Source organism: Orycteropus afer, unplaced genomic scaffold, assembly GCF_000298275.1.
Source record: "Orycteropus afer afer isolate SDZICR_OR568_19922 unplaced genomic scaffold, OryAfe1.0 scaffold00009, whole genome shotgun sequence".
Lineage (NCBI taxonomy): Eukaryota > Metazoa > Chordata > Mammalia > Tubulidentata > Orycteropodidae > Orycteropus > Orycteropus afer.
This window is the reverse complement of record NW_006921596.1, coordinates 10,627,745-10,650,021: the sequence shown is the minus strand read 5'-3', so window position 1 is coordinate 10,650,021 and position 22,277 is coordinate 10,627,745. Positions and strand designations below refer to the sequence as shown.

The following is a 22,277-nucleotide window of genomic DNA, read 5'->3' as shown; positions in this document are numbered from 1 at the left end:
GTTTTTCGTTTTACTATGTAAATACATGGAAAAGACTATGCAAAATGTAAACTGGGAGAAGCATTAAGACTTCATGTGGGTAAAAATTATTTAAAAGAAAAGAAATGCTTCAAAGAGGCTCTTTGATATTCTGGGTATTCTTGGTGTTATTTTATTAGTCAAGTTGATCAAATATACCATAGAAATTATTAAATATCAATGTAAAATTTCTAACGCCCATTATAAAAGGAAAGTACCAAAGAAAATACAGAACATATCAAATTAAATTTTCTCTTGACATTTCTTGTTTTGATACAATTATTCCGGTTATCTGTATTTGTTCATCATCTTCACAACACTAGCCTGATATAGCATTTTTCAAAGTTATTTCCAACTCAGTACCCAGCACACTGGTATTAAGTAGGGTGCCCATGGCCCACCCAAGAGGCTTCCACGTTTACCATACCCAAAAAGCGAACCAACACATGCTCTGCTGCTTTGCGGCTTCACTCAAATATTTACAAGTTCAACCAAGTCCGGTCAATTTTCTTGAGCCCCTTCCTCCCATAGGCTGGTGCAAGAACACTTACAGTGTCAGCTGAACCCTGAAAATACACATCCTCCTGCCCCAGCAACCACAGCACATGTGTACAAGAAGCCATGCATAACACTGTTCACTGCAGCACTATAACAGGAAAAACTGGATATAACCTCTGTGTTCCCCAGAGAGAAATGGCTAAACAATATTATGATAAAGCCATGCTGCTGAATTGCACATAGCACTTAAGCGGATGCAAAACATTTCTGAGATAGATTTTATGTGAAAAAAGAAGTTGCAGAACAAAGTATATACTATATCACCACTTGTAGAAAACATATACAAAGTAATGTATTTTCTACCATGTGATCCTCAGCCTATATGACTATGAAACCAGAACAACTAGATGGTGCCCGGCTACCACTGTCAACCACTCGGAGGGGGATCTATGTAGGAGATCCTGGACAGAGGAGGTGAACAATGTAGAACAAAACTCAAAATCATTAAACAAACAAACAAAAAGGACCAGGTTTGCTGGTCTGCTACAGTCTGATGAAACTACTGAGACTATAACCCCTAGCTGCCCTTTAGATCTGGAATTGAACCCACTCCTGTGGCTTCCAGCCAAACAAAAGACAGGCATGTGAGCTGAACATTTACATTAGGCAGATACACTCCTTGGAGAGATCAATCATGGGAGAATAGAAGGGCTGTGTATACACAGGGAGACCGCTCGGGGGGCAGGAGTGCATGGTAAGGAAGGACACAGGGAAGCAGTGTCTATGGGGGTCTATGGGGAGGAAGTGAGAGGAGAGCTGTTGCATTGTGGGAGGTTACAGTCAATGTCATGAGACAAAGTGTATGTGAGCTGCTGTGTGGAGTGAATTTGCTCTGTAAACCTTCACCCAAATCACAATAAAAATTTTTTAATAAAATTAAATTTAAGAAAAGAAAATATGTTTTCTTTGGTCCTTCTACCTGGTAGCAAAAGGTCTGGAAGGATCCACAGGACATGAGAAACAACTGCTACCTCTGCAGAAGAAGCTGAGACCAAGAATGATGGTCATACGAGACTCCTGCCTTTTCTGCAATGCTTTAAGTTTTTGCAAGAAGAATATAAACAGTTACGCTTTATTTACATAATTAAAATTTAAGTAAAAATCTCTGGATCTTTCACTTAGCATCCACAAATAAACTATCATTTATCTAATATTCCATTAGGGAATTCAAACCCATAGGAATGAGGATGGTTGGAATCCAACTGATAAAGGGCATTCAAGGCACACTGGCTTCACATTTAAATACACAAACATACCTCCCTCTGTAACAACAGAAATAATCTCCCTTGTTCAAAAACAAACCCAGCAATCAAGACACTGAGAGGTACACAAGAGTAAAAGACAACTACCACAATGACTATACCATATACAATTCTGCAACAGTAATAACCCAAATGAAGTCCGTGAGTGGTTACATATGCATGCTACCTACGGAAAGCTGAAAGGGTGCATGGGAGTGCATATGCGTGTATCCAGCAGTATAGCTGTGGCTAACTGTATACACATACTGTACTGGCAAGGAGCTCTGGTGGTGTTGTGGTTAAAACACTGGGCTGCTAACCAAAAGGACAGCGGATTGAACCTACCAGCTGCCCCATGGAGAAAGATGAGGCAGTCTGCTAAAGACTTACAGCCTTCCGTAAAGATTTTACCCTATGGGACAGTTCTTATTCTGTCCCATAGGGTTGTTATGACTCGGAATCAACTCCACAGCAGTAGGTTTGTTTTGGTTTTCTTTGGTATTGTATGTGTTGCATATATATTCCTATATATAATAGAGCACATGGGGGCACAGTTATGGAAACTTCTTAGACATAACCAAACACCTCATGGGACTAAGTTACTAGGCTGGAAGGCTAAGGACCACAGTCTCAGGGGACATCCAGTTCAACTGGCGTAATACAGTTCATAAAGATAATGTTCTACATCCCACTTTGGTGAGTGTCCGGGATCTTAAAAGCTTGTGAGCAGCCATCTAAGATAAAACTATTGATCTCTTCCCATCTGGAGCAAAGGAGAGTAAAAGAAACCAGAAACCCAAGGAGAAATTAGTCCAAAAGACTAATGACACAGGAGGAAACACTGCAAAAATTAAAAATTAAAAAAAAAAAAAAAAAGACTAATGGCCCACATAAACCCACAGCCTCCTCCAACCTGAGACCAAAAGAACTAGATGGTACCTGGCTACCCCTGAACAACTGCTCTGACCTACAACAGAAGGTCCCAGTAAGAATGGGACAAAAATGGAAAACAAAACTTAAATCCATAAAAAGAAGACCAGACTTACTGGACTGATAAGACTAGAGGAACCCCAAAGATACCCTTCAACCTGGAACTGAAGCCACTGCTTCTATTATTTCAGCCAAATAATAGGACTGGCCAATAAAATAAATCATTAACACCTGTGAGGAATGTGCCCCTTCGAACAATCAACTACACAAAACCAAATGGGCAACATTAGTGCAAAAGCAAAACTGAGAAGGCAAGGAGGGGCAGGGAAACTGGAGGGATGGAATGAGGGAAGGCAGAGCAGAAACGGGCGGAGTGCTGACACACTGTGGGGATAACACCCAATGTCATAGAATAATCTGTAAAAACCACTGAATGGGAAACTAATTTGCCTTGTAAACTTTCACCTAAAGCACAATAAAATGTTAAAAAAAAAAAAAAAGCAGCACTTTAGTGCAAGACCAAATTTAAAGGAAATCTTACACATAATTTCCAAGTCCTTAAAAAGTATTCTTACTTTTAATCCAAAAAACAGCAATGTTACTAGGCCTGAGCCAAACTTGACTTCATGAGAAGAATGTTTGTTGCCACATTGCTATTTGAAGTTGTTTAACACACTTGGTCTGGTTTTAATCAATAGAGAAAAATGAGTGGGGAGGCAAAACTGTGCCAATCTTTAGTGTTAGCTTAGAGGCCTCTGTAGCAGTGGGGTCTGTGGGGTCTGGGCTCCCAGGTGATTCCAATAACCAGCCAGCTTCAGGAACCCACGCTCTAGAAGAGCCTTTGAGCAGTAATTCTCAACCAGGGCTGGTTTTTTGTTTTGTTTTGTCTTAATTTGATATAAGGGCCACCATCCCCACAGACCTATTAAATCAGAAACTCTGCAGAATGGGTCGCAGCATCAGATTTTTTTTTTTTTTTTCCTAAATTCTCCAGATAATCTAGCGGGCAGCCAGGATTGACAACCTTGGTTTCAAGTAACTGGGTTAGGAGTTACTTTTAAGCCCACGAAATGGAACACCACTATGTGCGCAGTTTTATCTGCTATCACAGGTTTAGGCTGGTAGGACCGGATTCTAGGGGTATGTCAGGGCCGGTTCCAGACTAGGGCTAAGAAACCCTGGTTTCAGGTAAAGATAAAGTCACTCACTAAGTAGCCTCCGAGGCTCAAGTTATCTATAAAGAGAAAGGACTGGAGGATATAATCTCTGAAGATCATTTCAGCTGAAACTCAATAACATAGCTACACTGTGGCTACATATCAGTCAAGTCAATAAGCAGAATGCTCCTTAAATAAATATCTTCTCCAAGTATCCATTTCATCATATACAGTTTTATGCTGACTTATATAAAAATCCTACCTCTTTAACAACAACAAAAATAAGTTATCAAAAAAAATCGTACCCCTCATGACACCACACAGAATCTTAACTGAACATAATTACATTCTATCAGGTGAACCACAAATGAAAATTAAACTGGTCGCCTAAGTTCCAAAAAAAGAACAAACATGGAATCAAAGTAAGTTTAAAAATAACTCCTTAACCTTTTCCCCATCGACACCATCCTAACTTTTGTTGCTGTTGTTGTTAGGGGCCAACGAGTCAACTCCACCTCATAATGACCCAACGGGACAGAGAAGAACTCCCCCACAGGGTTTTCTAGGCTATAATCTTCATGGAAAGGAGCTCTGGTGGCACAGTGGTTCAAATCCACCAGCCACTCCATGGAAGAAAGCTGAGGCAGTCGGCTTCCGTAAAGATTACAGCCTTGGAAACCCTGTGGGGCAGCTCTATGCTGTCCTGTAGGGTCGCTATGAGCCGGAGTCAACTCAATGGCAGAGCAGTTTGCCAGGTCTTTTCTCCTGCACAGCCGCTGGGTGGGTTCAAACTACCAGACTTTTGGTTTAGAAACCAAACATTTAACCATTGCACGACCAGGACTCCCCTTAGTTTTTTTTAACCTTATGTTGTTTGGAAGTTATGGACAATAAAGATGAAAGAGACTTTATCATCAGCACTCCTTTACACAAACAACCACCATAAACCACTGGAAGCCTTGGGGAGGAAAAGATGGAGGAACAGCTATTTCAGAATAGGGAAGTCCATGACTGGCCCCCAGAAGGGGCTCTTGCTAATGCCCAAGGAAGCCAAAGCCAATCTATGACCAGACACTGCTCAGCCTCTCTTCTGGGAGCCTATCTCTTCTTTACCCAGCTGCTACCATGCTTGCTACACAGCTTTTATATGTAAACAGTGGCTTTTTCAATAAATATCTGACTGGGGAGACAATATCACCTGACAGATTCACTCCCAGTTGAATCTTTCCAATAAAGCTTTATGGGTTCATCAGAATGAACATAGAAATCTTTCATACTAAGGTTACAGAATATCAGCACAAAGTAAAGAAATACAATCCAAGTTTAATTTCAAGGAAAAACAAATGTGTTACTACAGGTTCTTAAAGCTTTCAGCATTTGGTCTCCAGCAGCTCACAGGACACTAAGCCCAACGCCATTTTCTTCAGCTACCGCAAACTGTAAGCAAAAGCCAGGTGTGCTGCCTGGGAAGGGCTCCTTGCCAGGCATGTTGTTGTTGTTGTTGTTGTTTGCCGTCGAGTCGGCCCCAACTCATAGCGATCCCTCCTTGGGTTTCCGAGGCAGTATCACTACAGAAGTAGGATTGCCCAACCTTCCTTCCGAGGAGTGGCTGGTGGGTTTGAACCACCAGCCTTCTGGTGAGCAGTCAAGTGCCTTAGGCACTATGCTACCAGAGCTCCTCTTGCCAGGCATACCCACTGGCATACCCACTACCAAAGGCCACATCTAGCTCATTACCAGGAAGAATTAACTTCCCTTGCCATATACACAGCACCAGTCACCCCAAAGCCTACTTCAGCTTCCTGCAGCCCACCTTGTTTATCTTCCCTTAAGGATGTGCACTCACTAGCAGAGCCGGTTAGACGTTACATTCCCTTTCTCACTCTCAAAACACTGCATTATAAACATGCACACCCTTCTGTCCATGATCAAAATGACCCTAAAAAACTAAAATCACTCACTGATCACTCCTAGAAGATGCCACTCAACCATTTATTCTGTTTCCCTGTAAGAACTGTGCCTTCATGAGAACCAAACAGCTGAGAAGGAAATGTTTCTTCTTTTAGTAGTGTTCCAGCTAACAACTGATGAATAATCGAGAGAATGAGGATATCGTAAGTTTAAAATCCTAATAATGAATTAGTAAATATAGGCAGCAGTCATTAATGGCTGCTACTGTCACAAAAAGGAGCTCTGCTGGTGCATTTTTTAAAGCATTCAGCTGCTAACCAAACGGTCAGCAGTTTGAAACCACCAGCCACTCCACAGGAGAAAGATGAGGCAGTCTGTTTCTGTAAAGATTTACAGACTTGGAAACCCTATGAGGCAGTTCTACTCTGTCCTATTGGTTTGCTATGAGTTGGAAGCAACTTGGCAGCAGTGGTTTTTGAGTAATACCACAAAAGAACAACTATTGACTATTGGCTTGAATGTTGCTGAAATGCTGGAAGCTATGCCACTGGTATCTGAAATACCAGGAGGGTCACCAACAGTAGATAGGTCTCAGTGGAGCTTCCAGACTAAGACCAACTAGGAGGAAAACCCTGATAATCTACTTCTGAAAATTAGCCAATGAAGGAGGACCTAGAGGTCTACTTCTGAAAAAGACTGGCCAATGAAAACCTTATGGATAGCAGAGTAACGCTGTTTGATATAGTGCTGAAAGATGAGCCCAGCAGTCTGGAAGGCATTCAAATATGACTGGGGAAAAGCTGCCTCCTCAAAGTACCGTTGACCTTAATGATACGAATTGAGTAAAGCATTCAAGACCTTCACTTGCTGATGTGGCAAGAGTTAAACTGAGAAGAAACAGCTGCAAATATCCATTAGTAATCAGAATATGGAATGTAGGAAGCATGAATCAAGGAAAATTGGAAGTCGTCAAAAATGAAATGGAATGCATAAAGATCAGTATGTTAGGCATTACTGAGCTGAAATGGACTGGTTTTGGCCATTCTGAATGGTACAATCATATGGTCTACTATGCTAGTATGATTCATTGAAGAGGAATGGCATTGTATCCATCATCAAAAGAACATTTCAAGATCTATCCTGAAGTATTACATTGACAATGATAGGATAATATCTATACACTATACATATATGGAGCTCTGACGGTGTGGTGGTTAAGGCATTTGGCTGTGTTTGAACTCACCAGCCACTACACAGAAAAAAGACGAGACAGTCCACTTCTATAAGGATTTACACCCATGGAAACCCAATGGGGGTCATTATGAGTTGGAAATGACTCTATGACAGTGACGGAAAAAAAAAGAATAATTTTATATATATACACATATACATACATACACATACACACACAGGAGCTCTGGTAGCATAGTGCCTAAGGCACATTACTGCTAACCAGAAGGCTGGCAGTTCAAACCCACCAGCCACTCCTCGGAAGGAAGGTTGGGCAATCTACTTCCATAGTAAACCCAAGGAGGGGTCACTATGAGTCAGATCCAACTCGATGGCAGTGCGTTTGGTTTTTTGGTTTGGTATACACACACACACACACACACACACACAAAGAAGATCAGTTAATACAAATACGATTCAAATTTATGCACCAGCCACTAACATCAAAGATGAAGAAACTGAAGATTTTTACCAGCTTCCACAGTCTGAAATTGATCAAACATGAAATCAAGATGTATTGATAATTACGGATGATTGGAATGTGAAAGCTGGGAAAAAAATAGAAGGATCAGTAGTTGGAAAATATAGTCTCTGTGACAGAAATAATGCCTGAGATCACATGGTAAAATTTTGTAAGATCAACAACCTATTAATTGGAAATACCTTGTTTCAACAATATAAACAGCAACTAGGCATTTGACTGTTAACCAGAAGGCTGGCAGTTCAAACCCACCAGCCACTCCTTGGAAGGAAGGTTGGGCAATCTACTTCCGCAGTGATACTGCCTCGGAAACCCAAGGAGGGGTTGCTATGAGTAAGGGCCAACTCGACAGCACATAATAACAACAACAACAACATACATGTTGGACCTTGCTGGAAAGAATACACAGGAATCAAATCAATCACATCTGTGGAAACAGACAGTGAAGAAGCTCAATGTTATCCGTCAGAACAAGGCCAGGGCCCAAGAGTGGAACAGACCGTCAATTGCTCCTATACAAGTTCAAATTAAAGCTGAAGAAAATTAAAGTTCACAAAAGCCAAACTATGACCTTAAGTATATCCCACCTGAATTTAGAGACCATCACAAGAATAGATTTGACACATCAAACACTGACGACTGAAGACCACAGGAATTGTAGGATGGCATCAAGGACATCACACATGAAGAAAGCACAAGGTCATTAAAAAGACAGAGAAGAAAGAAAAGACCAAAATGGATGTCAGAAGAGACTCTGAAACTTGCTCTTGAACACAGAGTAGCTAAATGGAAGATTTTGAAGGGTAGCTTGAAAAGACTAAATATTATAATGAAACGTGCAAACACATGGAGTTAGCAAACCAAAAGGCAAGAACATGATCTATTTCTCAAACTGAAAGAACTGAAGAAAAACTCAAACCTCAATTTGCAATATTATAGGATTCTATGTGCAAAATATTGAATGATCCAAGAAGCATCAAAAGAAAACGGAAAGAATATACAGAATTAGTCAACATTCTACCATTACAGAAGGTGGCATATGAAGAAGAACTCACATTACTGAAGGAAGAAGTCCAAGCTGCACTGAAGGCATTGGTAAAAAACAAGGCTCCAGGAACTGATGGAATACCAATTCAGACGTTTCAACAAACAGACGCAATGCTGGAAGCAGTCACTCGTGTATGCCAAGAAATACGGAAAACAGCTACCTGGCCAAGTGACTGGAATAGATCCAAATATGTGCCCATTCCAAAGATAAGTGACCCAAGAGATTTCTGAAATTATTAAACAATATGATTAACATCACACACAAGTAAAATTTTGCTGAAGATAATTCAAAACCAATTGCAGCAGTACGCTGACAGAGAACTATAAGAAATGCAAGCTAGATGCAGCAGAGGATGTGGAATGAGGGATACCACTGCTGATGTCATATGGATCTTGAGGGAAAGCAGAGAATACCAGAAAGATGTTTATCTCTGCTGTACTGACTATACAAAGGCATTTGACAGTGTAGATCACAACAAATTAACATTGTGAAGAAGAGGGATTCCAGAAAACTCTATTGTGCTCATGTAGAACCTGTACACAGACCAAGAGGTAGTCTTCCAAACAGAACAAAAGGATCCTTTGTGATTTAAAATCAGGAAAGGTGTGTCAGGCTTACATCCTTTCATTATACATATTCAATCTGTATGTTCAGCAAATAATCTGAGAAACTACACAATATAAAGAAGAATATGGATTGGAGGAAGAGCCATTAACAACCTGCAATATGCAGATAACACAACCTTACTTGCTGAAAGCAAAGAGGACTTGAAGCACTCACTGGTGAAGATCAAGGACCTTCAGTATGGATTACAACTCAACATACAGAAAGCAAAAATCCTCACAACTGGACGAATAAGAAACATCATGATAAATGGGAAAAAGATTGACATTCTCATGGATTTCAATTTATTTAGACCAAAAATCAACATCCATGGAAGCATGATCAAGATACCAAACAACGTATTGCACTGAGCAAATCTGTTGCAAAAGAACTCTTTAAAGTGTTAAGAAACAAAGATGTCACTTTGAGGACTAAAATGTGCCTGACCCAGGCCATGGTCTTTTCAATCACCTCATATGTATGCAAAAGCTGGACAATGAATAAGGAAAACTGAAGAAGAATCAATGCCTTTGAATTATAGTGTTGGCAAAGAATACTGAATATACCACAGACTGCCAGAAGAACAAACAAATCTGTCTTGGAAGAAGTACAGCCAGAATGCTCCTTAGAAGCAAGGATATTGAGATTTCATCTTAATATATTTTGGACACGTTACCAGGAGGGACCAATCCTTGGAGAAGGACATCACGGTTGGTGAAGTAGAGGGTCAGCAAAAATGAAGACGACCCTCAATGAGACAGATGAACACAGTGGCTGCAACAGCAGGCTCAAACTTAACAGCTGTGAGGATGATGCCAGGTGGGGCAGTGTTTCATCCTGGCCCCTAACAACAAAATCACAAAAACATAGTTGGATATTACGTGTCTTCTGATAGAAGTACCTATGAAGTACTCTTGTCCTTCCCCACGCAAAAAAAAAAAAAAAAAAACTAAAATAGCCTTTAGATCTAATTGCAAATTTACAGAAAATACAAGGGGACAGAGAACTTGTATTCAATTGATACCACAGAACACAATCAGCCAAATCCAGACAGTAGGAAAGTCTATAGGAAAAGCAATCTAGTTTCTCCAACAAATAAATTTTTTTAAAAAAAATCAAACCTGCTGCCGTAAGTCATTCTCTGACTCCCAGCAACCATACAGGACAAAGCATAACTGCCCCATAGGGTTTCCAAAGGTGTGATCTTTATGGAAGCAGACTGCCACATCTTTCTCCCATGGAGCAGCTGGAGCGCTCAAATCACCTACCTTTCCATTAGTAGTCAAGCTCCACCAGAGCTCCTTCAACAAATAAACAGGAGGGAAACACAGGAGGCAGAGAAACTGAAACTTTAAAAGATTGAAGAGGCATTCCAGCCAATGGCAATATAAGAAATTCATTTTAGGTTGTGATTTGAACAAACTGTTGAAAAAGAATTATAGGACAACTGGAGAAACATGAACCTTGGACATTTGATGCTGTTAATAATACTTGTTAATTTAAGTGGATAATGGTATTGTGTGATTGCTGGGTTTTTATTTTATTTTTTTAAGTTCTTACCTAGAGACACACACAGAAGCATTTATAGGTGAAATGATGTGACATCTGGATTTGCTTCAAATTAATGTGGGGCTGGAGTACACTGGCATGTGGCTAATAAGTTTGGTCATGAGCCGATAACTGGTGAAGCTGTGTGACAAGTCCATGGAGGTCCATCATTCTATTCTCTGTACTTCCATATTATGTTTGCAATTTTTCTTAATAGAAAGGTTTTTAAAAACTGATTTGAAGTACTTTCAGATCTCAAAATTCCTTTGAGAGGTCAACTATCATAACAGTTATTAAATTGTGTTCACTGTCTACATCAATTATGCTAAACACTATATATTTAATCTGTCTCTTCAAAGCTTATAATTTTAAAATACAATCAGCTTTCTACCCTTCCAAAGCTTAATCAATATATGTACACACAACAGAACAGACCAAGGCTTAGTAGAGTTACTTATAAATTTGTAAGAAAAAGACAAGTATCTTTAAGAGAAAAATGTGCAAGGAAAGCAAGCAACTGAAAAGGCAAATACCTAATAATGTGAAATACATGTAAACTGACCTATAACATACTATTTTCCACTTAGAATTGATTTTAAAAGTTTTATTCTGTAGTCGTTGTTAACTGTAATTTTTAGCACTGGTGAGGCTTCAGGGAAAACTGGGACTCTCATACACTGCTGACTGTAAAAGAGAACTAGCCCAACCCTTCTCCAGGATAATTTAACAAAACCCTTAAAATATACAAAAACTCTTTCCATTAAAACTTTAATCTCAAGAAACAATCCTGTGCCAAGACAACTCAGTAAGGAATAGTCTTCTCAACAAAGGTGCTGGAACAACTGGATACCCATATGTACAAAACCAAACTGGGCCTCTGCCTCACAGCATGTAGAAAAAAATAACTCAAAGTGGATCAAAGACCTAAATGCAGGAGTGGAAACCATAAAACTTTAAAAAAAAAAAAACCCACTGCCAACAAGTCAATTCCGACTCACAGGAACCCTCACTGGGTTTCCAAGGCAGTAAATCTTTACAGAAGTAGATTGCCCCATCTTCCTTCTGCTGAGCAGCTGGTGGGTTTGAACTGCCAACCTTCTGGTTAGCAGCAGTCAAGTGCCTTAGGGACTGTACTACCAGAACTCCTTTTTAGAAGAAGAGTGTAATTCTTCATGATCTTGGACTAGGCGATGGTTTTTAAGATCTGACACCTATAGCACAAGCAACAAGAGAAAATACAGATAAACTGGACTTCATGAAAAAATAAAAAACCTTTCCTACCTCAAAAGACATTATCTAGAAAAGTGAAAGATAACCCACAAAATGGGAGGAAATACCTGCAAATCATCTATATGATAAGTGTTGGCATTCAGAATAAAGAACTCATAACCCAACAATGTAAAAAAAAAAAAAAAATCAAACAATTTTTAAATAGTCAAAGGATTTGCATAGACATAGGTCCAAAGGAAATATACAAATGGCCAAATAACAATGAAAGATGTTCAACATCATTAGTCTTAAGAATAGAAGTTGTCATAGAGTCAGCCCCAACTCCTGGCAACCTTGTGTATGTCAGAAGAGACTGCTCTGTAGCTTTCGATCACTGATTTTTCAGAAGCAGACTGCCAGGCCTTTCTTCTGAGGCACCCCTGGATAGACTCAAACGTCCAGACTTTAGATCAGCACCCAGTACACTAACATCTGCACCAACCAAGGAGTCTTCATTAGTCGTTGTTGTTGTTGTTAGGTGCCGTTGAGTCGGATCCGACCCCCTCTTGGGTTTCCGAGGCAGTATCACTGCAGAAGTAGATTGCCCAACCTTCCTTCCAAGGAGTGGCTGGTGAGTTTGAACTGCCAGCCTTCTGGTTAGCAGTCAAGTGCCTTAGGCACTACGCTACTAGCGCTCCTTCATTAGTCGTTAGAGAAATGCAAATCAAAACCACAACGAGATACCACTTCACACCCACTAACTAGTATGGCCATAACCAAAAAGACTGACAATAACAAGTGTTAGCAAGGATGTGGAGAAACTGGAACTCTCAGACACTGCTGGTGGGAAGGGAAAATGGTGCAGCCACCAGGGAGAGCAGTCTGGCAATTCCTCAAATGGTTAAACGTATTGTTATCATATGACACAGTGATTCCATTCCTAGGTATATACCTAAAAGTACTGAAAACAGGTTGTTCAAACAAAAACATTATGTACATCAGCAGCATTATTCCTAATAGCCAAAGAGGGAAAACAACCCAAATGTCTATTAAATGATAATGGATAAACAAAACGTGGCATAGTCATACAATGGATTAGTCAACCACAAGAAGAAATGAAGTACTGATACATGCTACAACATAGATGAACCTTGAAAGCGTTATGCTGTTGTATGATTCCATCCAGAATAGGCAAATAGATGGAGACAGAAAGCAGATTAGTGGTTGCAAGGGACAAGGGGAGGGATGGGCAGTGAGTGATTGCTAATAGATACACGGTTTCTTCTTGGGGTGATAAAAACATTCTAGAATTAAATCGTTGTGATGGTTGCACAACCCTGCAAATATACTAAAACCACTGAATTGCACATTTTTAAAGTGTGAGTTTTACAGTATATAAATTATATCTCAAAAAAATAAATGCGAAAAAAGAAATAATCTTGGCTTAAGCAACCAAAACTAAACCAAACCCACTGACATCAAGTTGATTTTGACTCACAGTGGCCCTATGTTGTCGTTGCTGTTGTTGTTATGTGCGTTGAGTTGGACCCAACTCATAGTGACCACTCCTTGGGTTTCCAAGGCGGTATCACTATGGAAGTAGATTGCCCAACCTTCCTTCTGAGGAGTGGCTGGTGGGTTTGAACCGCCATCCTTCTGGTTAGCAGTCAAGTGCCTTAGGCACTACACTACCAGAGCTCCTAGCGACCCTATAGGGCAGAGAAGAACTGCCTCGTAGGGTTTCCAAGGCCATAAATCTTTAAGGAAGCAGACTGCTTCATCTCTCTCCCACGAAGTGGCTGGTAGTTCGAACCACCCAACTTTTTTGGTTAGCAGCTAAGTGTTTTACCTACAATGCTGCAAGAGCTCTACTGAGGTTAGAGCTCAGCTAATCTTTTATACAAAAACAAAAGACTGAGAACAAACTTAATGGCCAACAACAAAAGATTAGATAATGAAACTATTTAATAAATGCATACTTGTCAAGTACAGTCATGCTAAAGGTAATGGCTGCAGAAATACATTTACTACAAAAAGATATTTGTGTTATTTATCAATTTCTTAAAAAAGCAAGTCAAAAAAGTATAACCACAATATTCTGATTCCTCTGCCAAAGGAAAAAATAATCACTTAGGATAAAAATAGTCTTTAAATTAGAAAAAAGTAGGAGCCCATAAGAGGAAAATCTATCTATCTATATATATATACACATTAAAAAGTTTACCAGTATTTACACAAACATTAACAGTATTTATATCCTTGTATTGGTATTAAAGGCATTATTTTTCTTCCTTTGGTTTAGCTATGTTTTCTGGAGAGATTTTTGTTTTGTTTTATTGGGGTTTATTTTGACAGTTAACATTTATTAGTAGCCTGTAGAACACACATACCTAAATTTTTTATACTAACAAGTATTCATCAGGAATAATGGGTGAGTGCTGCATTGCAAACAAGAAAAGCAAGGGTGAAGAACTAATTCAAGGAAGGAGGACATCAAAATTTCAAACCTCATCACAGAACTAATACTTTATTATATTCAAATTACTGGAAATTAACTTTAAAAACTCCACATCTCCAACCCTAATGGATTCTCTTCTTACTGGGGCAGAAGTTCTCAACACTTGATGGAGCTAAGAGTTATATTAATCTGACAGATTCAAAACTGTCACATCAAGAAGCAGTAAGAGAAAATGAGAAACCGGGTTCCAATTCCTGATTCAGAAATAGTTTATTCTAGGATAGATGTGAAGATGAAGTACTTATTCAACACAGCCATTGTTCAGATACAAAAATAATGTTAAAAAAAAAAATTACCATTACCATCACCACCACCAAATCAACACGAACCACCATACTGACTTCCCAAAATACAGCCAACACAAAAGAAAGTGTATTCATAACGTACAAAAGGATTCTCAGTTTTAAAAACAACTCATAATATACTTTTATATGTTTTTAGAAAATGAGATTAAAGCTCTGCTTCATGTTAATAACAGTTTTTTAAGAAAAAGTAACATGTAAAGGAAATGCCAGGAAGTACTTCAAAAACAAAGAGTTCAAACGATACTTCAAAGATAAAACCAAAGTAAATGCTGAAAACGTAAGGGCCTCTCAAGTCAAGTCACAATTTTACTTAAGAGATTTTCAATACTGCCAAAAGTTTCTAAAATATAAATTTACATTAAAATGAGGTGGTATTATCTATGAGAAGGTCAGTACAACGAAAGCCCAATGAGCTGTAACTATTCACATTAGAGCAGCTGACATTAAAAAATAGGGGTAACTCAACAGGCTGGCAAGGGTGCTAAGAAACTGGGTCTCTCACAGTGCTGACAGGAATGTAATATGGTACAGTCACTATGGAAAAGTTTAGCAGTTTCCTTTAAAACTACACATGGACTTACCATATAATCCAGCCCTCCTGGAGATATATCCCAGAAAACTTACATTCACATAAAAATGTGCACATCAGTGTTTACAGCAGCGTAATTCCGTAATACTGGAAACAACTCCAATGTCTCCCAAGGAGTGGATAATTAAACTACAGCACATCCGTACCATGGAACACTATTCAGTAGAAGGAATGAATGAATACATGCAACAACTTGGATGGATCTCAAAAGAATTAAGGTAAGAGAAAAAAGCTAATTTCAAAAGTTATATACTGTGTGTTTCACACATTTCAATATAAATTATAACACTCTTCAATATGACAAAATTACAGAGATAGAGAACAAATCAGTGGTTGCCAGGGTTTAGAGATGAGGGGACGAGTGTTTGACATGTACTAAAGGCGTAATATGAGGGATCTTGAAGGTGATGCAACAGTTTTGAATCTTGGTGGTAGTGGTGGTGATGGTGGTGGTGACTTGAGTCTATGCATGTGATAACATTACACACACACACACAAATAAGTGTGTGTAAAACTGGTGAAATGTGAATAAGGCTACAGACTGTAACAATGTCAGTTTCCTGGTTTTTTATATTGAACTATAGTTAGGTAAGATGGTGCCATTGGTGGAAATTGGGTGAAGGATACATGGGACCTCTCTATACTATTTTTTGCAAATTCCTGTGGATCTAATTATTTTGAAATAAAAAGTTAAGTGAAATTAGACTGGACTATGTATGAGAAGGTTAATATGATAGGAAACGTGGTAATAAAGGCTGCCATTTTACTGAGCACTTTTACTAAATCATCAACTTTGAAAATACAGGTTTCTGCACAAAATATATATAACTATTTCAGCAGAAAACATGACTTGAGCTAGAATTCCCAAGTTTAGTTCTCACATACAACATGAAATTTCTTGTGCCCATGGCAAGATTTTTTCAGATTTAGAAGGTATTCAAGTGACTAAGGAGCCAGTGCACAAATAAAAGGCTCCAAATTCAGTTTTTTCCAAAATCTTTAACCCAAATGTCCATGTGGCCCCAAGCCACCCAGAAATATACAACAGCCTCTTACATCATTAAGTAACTTATCAGATGGAAATAAATGTATCACCTGTTGTTTGGTTCCAAACTAACAAGCTCAAGACCCTCCTCAACTTCAGTAGATACTCTCTTACAAAAAAATAGCCCCATGTGATCTTAAAGAGGGTAAAACCAATGTGAAGCCCTGATGGTGTTTGGTGTTCCGCAGCAGCCAAGTCCCTAGAAAATACGCTAAGAGGAAGGGAGAATATTCTACTCGTCATCCTCCGAGTTGCTCGAGCAGGCTCTGAGCTGTCCACCCAGCTCTGCAGGAAAGAGCAAAGACAGGACTCTCAGACCAGCTACTGGGAATTGGACCCTAATTCTTCAAAAGGGATCTCTTAGGCCTATAGCCCCTTCAAAGTATTCTCTACTAACGTGTGTGAGACCGAACAATACAGCTCTCTCCTGTCGTGGGTGTGATCCTGAAATAGTTTCCTCCCCTACATGTTACTCAAACTGATTCAACTGAAGAGGGAATGAAAAGGTGTGTAAAATCATGTAACAGCTTACTCTTCTACTTTTCCACAGGAAAAGTGACTTCAACTTTTGTCCACTTCAGCAGGTATAAGAACACCTAGCCACTGTCATCCTACCTACACATTCCTGTGAAACGCAGGTTGTCTGAGAACCACAAAATGAGACAACTATCTGACCAAGTCACCTATCAGCAACAGAGCACAAGTTCTCCTCCTGTGGACCTCTAGACTCCTAGCACTGGGATCAGTGGTACCAGTCTCACGGAAGAAGATGTAAGCGCATCTAACATACCAGGACCAAAATGTTCCTCTCACATGCATCCCCTTGCTACCTATGACTTTTCTAGTATCCCTGTCCCATCCTTCCTTTCCCTTTTTTGTGTGAACACAGGGTAGACTCCAAAAAGCTCTACTCACTTACTTGTTTCCTTTTGCTTTTCAACAACTAAAAACACAATGAGAGTTGAAGAAGACCCCACAAACTGAAACTGTCACTTTTGTGACAGTTGTTTCTAACAGTAACAATATTCACCAGTCACCGCTTTTGTATAAAAGATGGCAGCTGTGTCATGAAAGTAGCATTGCTGAACAGAGTACACGGGAGTTGGGGAGATTCTCAAACACCAATTACAATGTTAGTGTAGAATCTATACTGTAGATAACCTAATGTCTTCCGAAGACGACATTTCAGTACCAAAGTGCAGAACACTCAATAACCTAAAGGTTCACTAAAGAATTACTGTGGGCTATTTGCAAAGGTACAAAAATTAAGCTTAGGGCAGCTCTTCGAATAAGGCCTCTAAATTCTTCCATACTCAATCTGCGTTAATCTGCTCAATCACTTCCTAGCTGAGCTCTAACACCAAGCCCACTGATCCCACTATGTAGAAATAAACAGAAATAAGCAGTAATGCCAGTGCTGAAGAAAAGCGTCGGCACCTTGGTTTTAACCTGCAGTAACGAAATGTGCACGAGGGAACAGCGCATAAGGAAGGACACTGCCTTCTGCAGTAAAGAGATAGCGCAGCTCCCAAACAGCAACTCCCTCTACACATCTCCACCTAGCCCTCGCCTTATCTTTTGACCCCAAACAGCAATCTGTCTAGCCTTTATTTTCCATAGGAACAGCAACATATCCCCAGTCGTTCAAGTTCAAAGCTGTCATATGATCACTAAACCCACTAAGGAATTCAAACTTGCTCTCTGTCCTTGTCTTGTAGTATCTCTAATACTCACTCGTCATTCCCCTCTCTACTTCTACATCCTCATTCAAGAATTATTCCTTAAACCTGAGTCTCTCAATAAGGTTCTCTTGATGTCCCTTAGCTAAATTCACAATCCAAAACATTATTTTGGACAAGGCACCAAAAGTCTTGAAAAAGTGGGGCCAACATAAACTTATTCCCATTGGCTTAGACAAGCACTTTCCACAAGTTTCCAGATACCAGGGCTCAAGACCGAGGTTCCTGTGTTTGCTACTTTTTGTTATCCTTCCTTTCTCCACTGTGATCATTAAATTCTTGAAAAGAAAAGAGCTTCTGGCTCATTCTCATGGACAACAAGGAGGAGCTGGGAAGACTGCATCCCATACTATAGGCAGCCTGGAAGGGAATGAATCTCAAGAAATAGAGTAAGAAGGGGTAACTTAAAAAAAAAGAAGAAAAAAAAAAATGAACCAACTCCCTGAGCCTGTGGGTATATGAGGAAGAAAGCTGAAATGCTCAGCCCAGGGGGAGTCTAATTTTGATAGAGAACTGTGAAGACTTCAGGATGAGATCCAAATGTGCTGCTCTACACTAAAGACATTTCCATCTAGTAGGTAAGAGGGAGCATACGCACAAAAGGAAAATGAAGCATAAGCTAGCTATATCAAGCACAGAAAGCAAATGCTTCAAGAATTCAGAAGATGAAACAAAAAAGTCAAGAACACAGGCAGCAAGAAAAGTCAAGATTTTTAACTGACTCTTGAATGAGTGTTCAGTGTTGAGGGAGTAAGTGGACAACCCATTTGGCCAAAGCAGACAACACCAAGAGATAAGAGAGACAAGAAAATATATACATATATAAACTGTGTGGATACACACACACACACACACACACACACATATATAACCCAACAAACCAAACTCACTGCCACTGAGTTGGATCCAACTCATAGCATTACCTCCTCAGGTTTCTGAGGCGGTATCACTACAGAAGTAGATTACCCAATCTCTTCCTTCCAAGGAGTGCCTGTTGGGTTTGAACTGCCAGCCTTCTGGTTAGCAGTCAAATGCCTTAGGCACTACACCACCAGAGCTCCCATACATGTGTGTGTGTGTGTGTGTTTATAAATACACACACACACATAGTGCTGTTTTTAATTCTCATCCATTTTTCATGTGCTTTTGTCTTATCTTCACATCCAGACTGTCAGGTCAGAGACCAGGGATCATTATAATTTGTTAACTTGTTAGCTAAGTGTCAGCCACACCCTAAAAGCTCAGGAATGGTTGATAACAATTTTTCTATATTTAATCTCAGAACTGTGTAGTGTCAATGCATTTCGAATTCAGGTGTTTTAAATATTAAAAACAGTCAGACCTCCTGGAACATTAAGAAATTATAATCCATAAATCAAAACAAGAATTTTTAAGCACTCAGACACTTTTACAAAAACACTCTAAGAATTTAATACATTTTTTAAAACTAGAAGGTCCTCAGAATTTAAAATTTCTTAAAATGTTGAACTATGGATCTTCTAACAGAGGAGGCAAAAGATAGAAAGTCAGATGGAGTGATAAGCAGTTTCAAAATAGGTTTACAATCAGTTTTCAAATAGTAATCCCTCTGAGAAATGAAAGTTCCTCTCCTTAACCCCTTTGAGGGCAATATAATATTTGAATCAGGAACAAGTACATCTTGCTACATAGGCTCAAACGTGAACCTCTTCCTCTCACAAAACCCTCTATGTTAAATAACAAGGAGCAGAAAGGGCAATTTCTAACCTATCCACAAAAAAGGCAGCCAGCATTTTGGACATAAACTGTATATTTTGTAGACACATAAGCAAAGAAGCTTCAGAAAGATGCAATTAGGGAACTTTAAGGTCTGAGTTGACAGTGATTACTTAACTGGACCTTGTTCCTGGGAAATGAAACTACCAGAAACTCTCAATATCAATTTGCTTGTCACTAAACTTGACTTGGAAATGCTAACAGGATGGAACCACAGCCTTTTGTTAGGCCGAGATGACCATGGAGAGCGCCCTTGAAGTTTAGTAGGAGAGGATTCAACCTCACAGGGTCCCCTCTTGAGAACAAGAACACGTTGGACATGCACCCCAGTGCTCATCCTAAAACGCTGAACCACATTTTCCATAAAAGGTGGAAGTTGTAACAGTAGCCGATAGCAGACACGGCCCCTTAGCAGCAGCTAGAACCCAACAATTCATTTTACCCAAATCAGAAAGGTCCACAGAACTGTCTCTCCTTGGCAAAGTGGGGCAGATCTGAATGGGTGAATGTAATAAGAAAAGGCTTCATGGGGGATCACTAATAGTGGTTTCATAGCCTGCTATAGCCCCGATGCAAGACAAGATCTGAAAAAATGAAAAGCAATTTCAAAGTTCCATTCTCCACACTCAAGCTACACACACACACACACACACACACAAACACAAAGGACATGGTCCAAAGCTTTAATTTACAAAAAGAGAAAGACTCAGAGCACATAGACTCTTCCAGAAGGGAAATCTAGCTGGAAACATTCCCTGCTTATGTACATAATTCACTAGGGGTCAGGTAAGATTCCATTTTGTAAGAGCTGAACTTTAAACAGAAAGTCACCAGTGGTGCAACATTCATTTATTAGCATAAAGTTACCCTTAGAATAAAAAGCATGGGCTGTCCCTGCCAAGATGACAACTTTACAATGAGAAGCTGGGGCCATGGACCATGAACTCCTGGAAAGTTCTATCAGGGCCTCAGAAGAAGAGCTCACTACCTCCACCGGCCTAAACTTAGCTGTCATCTCATTCTTCTCTCCCTTCAGACACGGCATCATAACACAAGATTTAAAAAAATATATAAGTATTTTTTTAAATGATAAGCCAAAGGGTCAAAGGCAGGCAATGCCTTACAGGGCTGACATGATTCCTGTTTGGGATTGGGGGAGGGGGAGGAACATTCTGGATGTTTCTATTCTTGGCAAGGGAAGCACTTCCAGGTCCTGTACCATCAAAAGACATTAAAACACTTATGTTCTCAAGGAATGAATGATGTGCCTTTGCTAAGCGATCTCATCTTGGGGTGTGATGATGCAAGGATCGTATGGATCGCTGGATGGTTGAAGGGGAGATCGGGAGGGTGTATTTGACTAAGAGAAATGGAAGGAAAGTGTGGACGGATAAGGGGGAGTCCAGGGAAGCTGTAGATGGTTAAGATGAGGGGGGAAGGTGTGGATGATGACTAAGGGAGGTGGGGGAGGGTGTGGATGGCTGAGGGGTACGTCCAGGGAAGGGACGGATAGCTGAGGGGAGTGGGGAAAATGGGAATGGCTAAGGAGAGTGGGCGGAAGGTGTGGGTGGCTGGGGGGATTCAAGAGCGGCCCTCAGACCCCTGCAGAGCAGCAACGAAGGCAAGCTATAGGGAGTGTCCTAGCCCGTTCTCCTCCCTAACCCCCCTTTCTGTGGGCGTGTGCCCGCCTGCGCGTGTGCATGGGTCAGGCCACCAGGCCGCAAGGCCGCCACTCACCCCACGACTCCCTGGTTGTAGTTCCTCCGCTTCCACGGGGTACCGCTGTACACGCCCCCGCTGCCGTCGGCCCGGCCGCCCCCAGTGGCCCGCCCTCTGCTGGGCTGCAGCAGGCTGTAGTTGAGTCCGTAGGTGCTGGCCTTGTTGTCGCGCTTCCTCTTGTTGCTGCTGCCCGAGGCCGGGTCGGCAGGCTCCGCGGTGGGGGCAGCGGCCGAGGAGTGTGGGGAAGAGGACGTGGAGGGGGATGAGGATGCGGAGGGGCCCCCGGCAGCCCGACGGGCCCAGGCCGCGGGCTGGTGGTGGTTGTTGTTGTTGTTGGTCGTCTCTAGGGGCAGGAAGTCCCGCTGCTCCGCGGGCAGCGCGTGGCCGCCCAGCAGGCGCTCCCCGGAGCGGTACATGCCGGCCGGGGCCGCGCCGCCGGAGCTGCCGGTGCTGCTGCCGCTCCCGCCTGTGGCCGTGCTGCTGCCGCCGCCGCTCCCGCCGCCGCTGCTGTGACAGTGGTGGTTGAAGTAGAGGTTTCTCAGCCCCTGGGTCGTCTCCCAGATCTGCATCCACAGACTGTTGGACGGTCCGAGCTGCTCTGGCTGGAACCAGGCGATCCTCGGATCCATCAAACGGCGGCGGCCGCTGCCCCCGCCCAACCCGGCCGCCCGCA

At 40.9% G+C, this 22,277-nt stretch overlaps 1 protein-coding gene across 1 annotated transcript in view; it reads right to left on the bottom strand.

Annotated features, from left to right (window-relative positions):
• TENT4B (terminal nucleotidyltransferase 4B) overlaps window positions 1–22,233 on the bottom strand; it is a 79,220-nt gene extending 56,987 nt beyond the window's left edge. The window contains exon 1 of the mRNA XM_007946978.2: window positions 21,623–22,233. Coding sequence (XP_007945169.2) covers window positions 21,623–22,233 — 611 coding nt within the window. The remainder of the gene's footprint in view (window positions 1–21,622) is intronic.
• Between the last annotated feature and the right edge of the window lie 44 nt (window positions 22,234–22,277).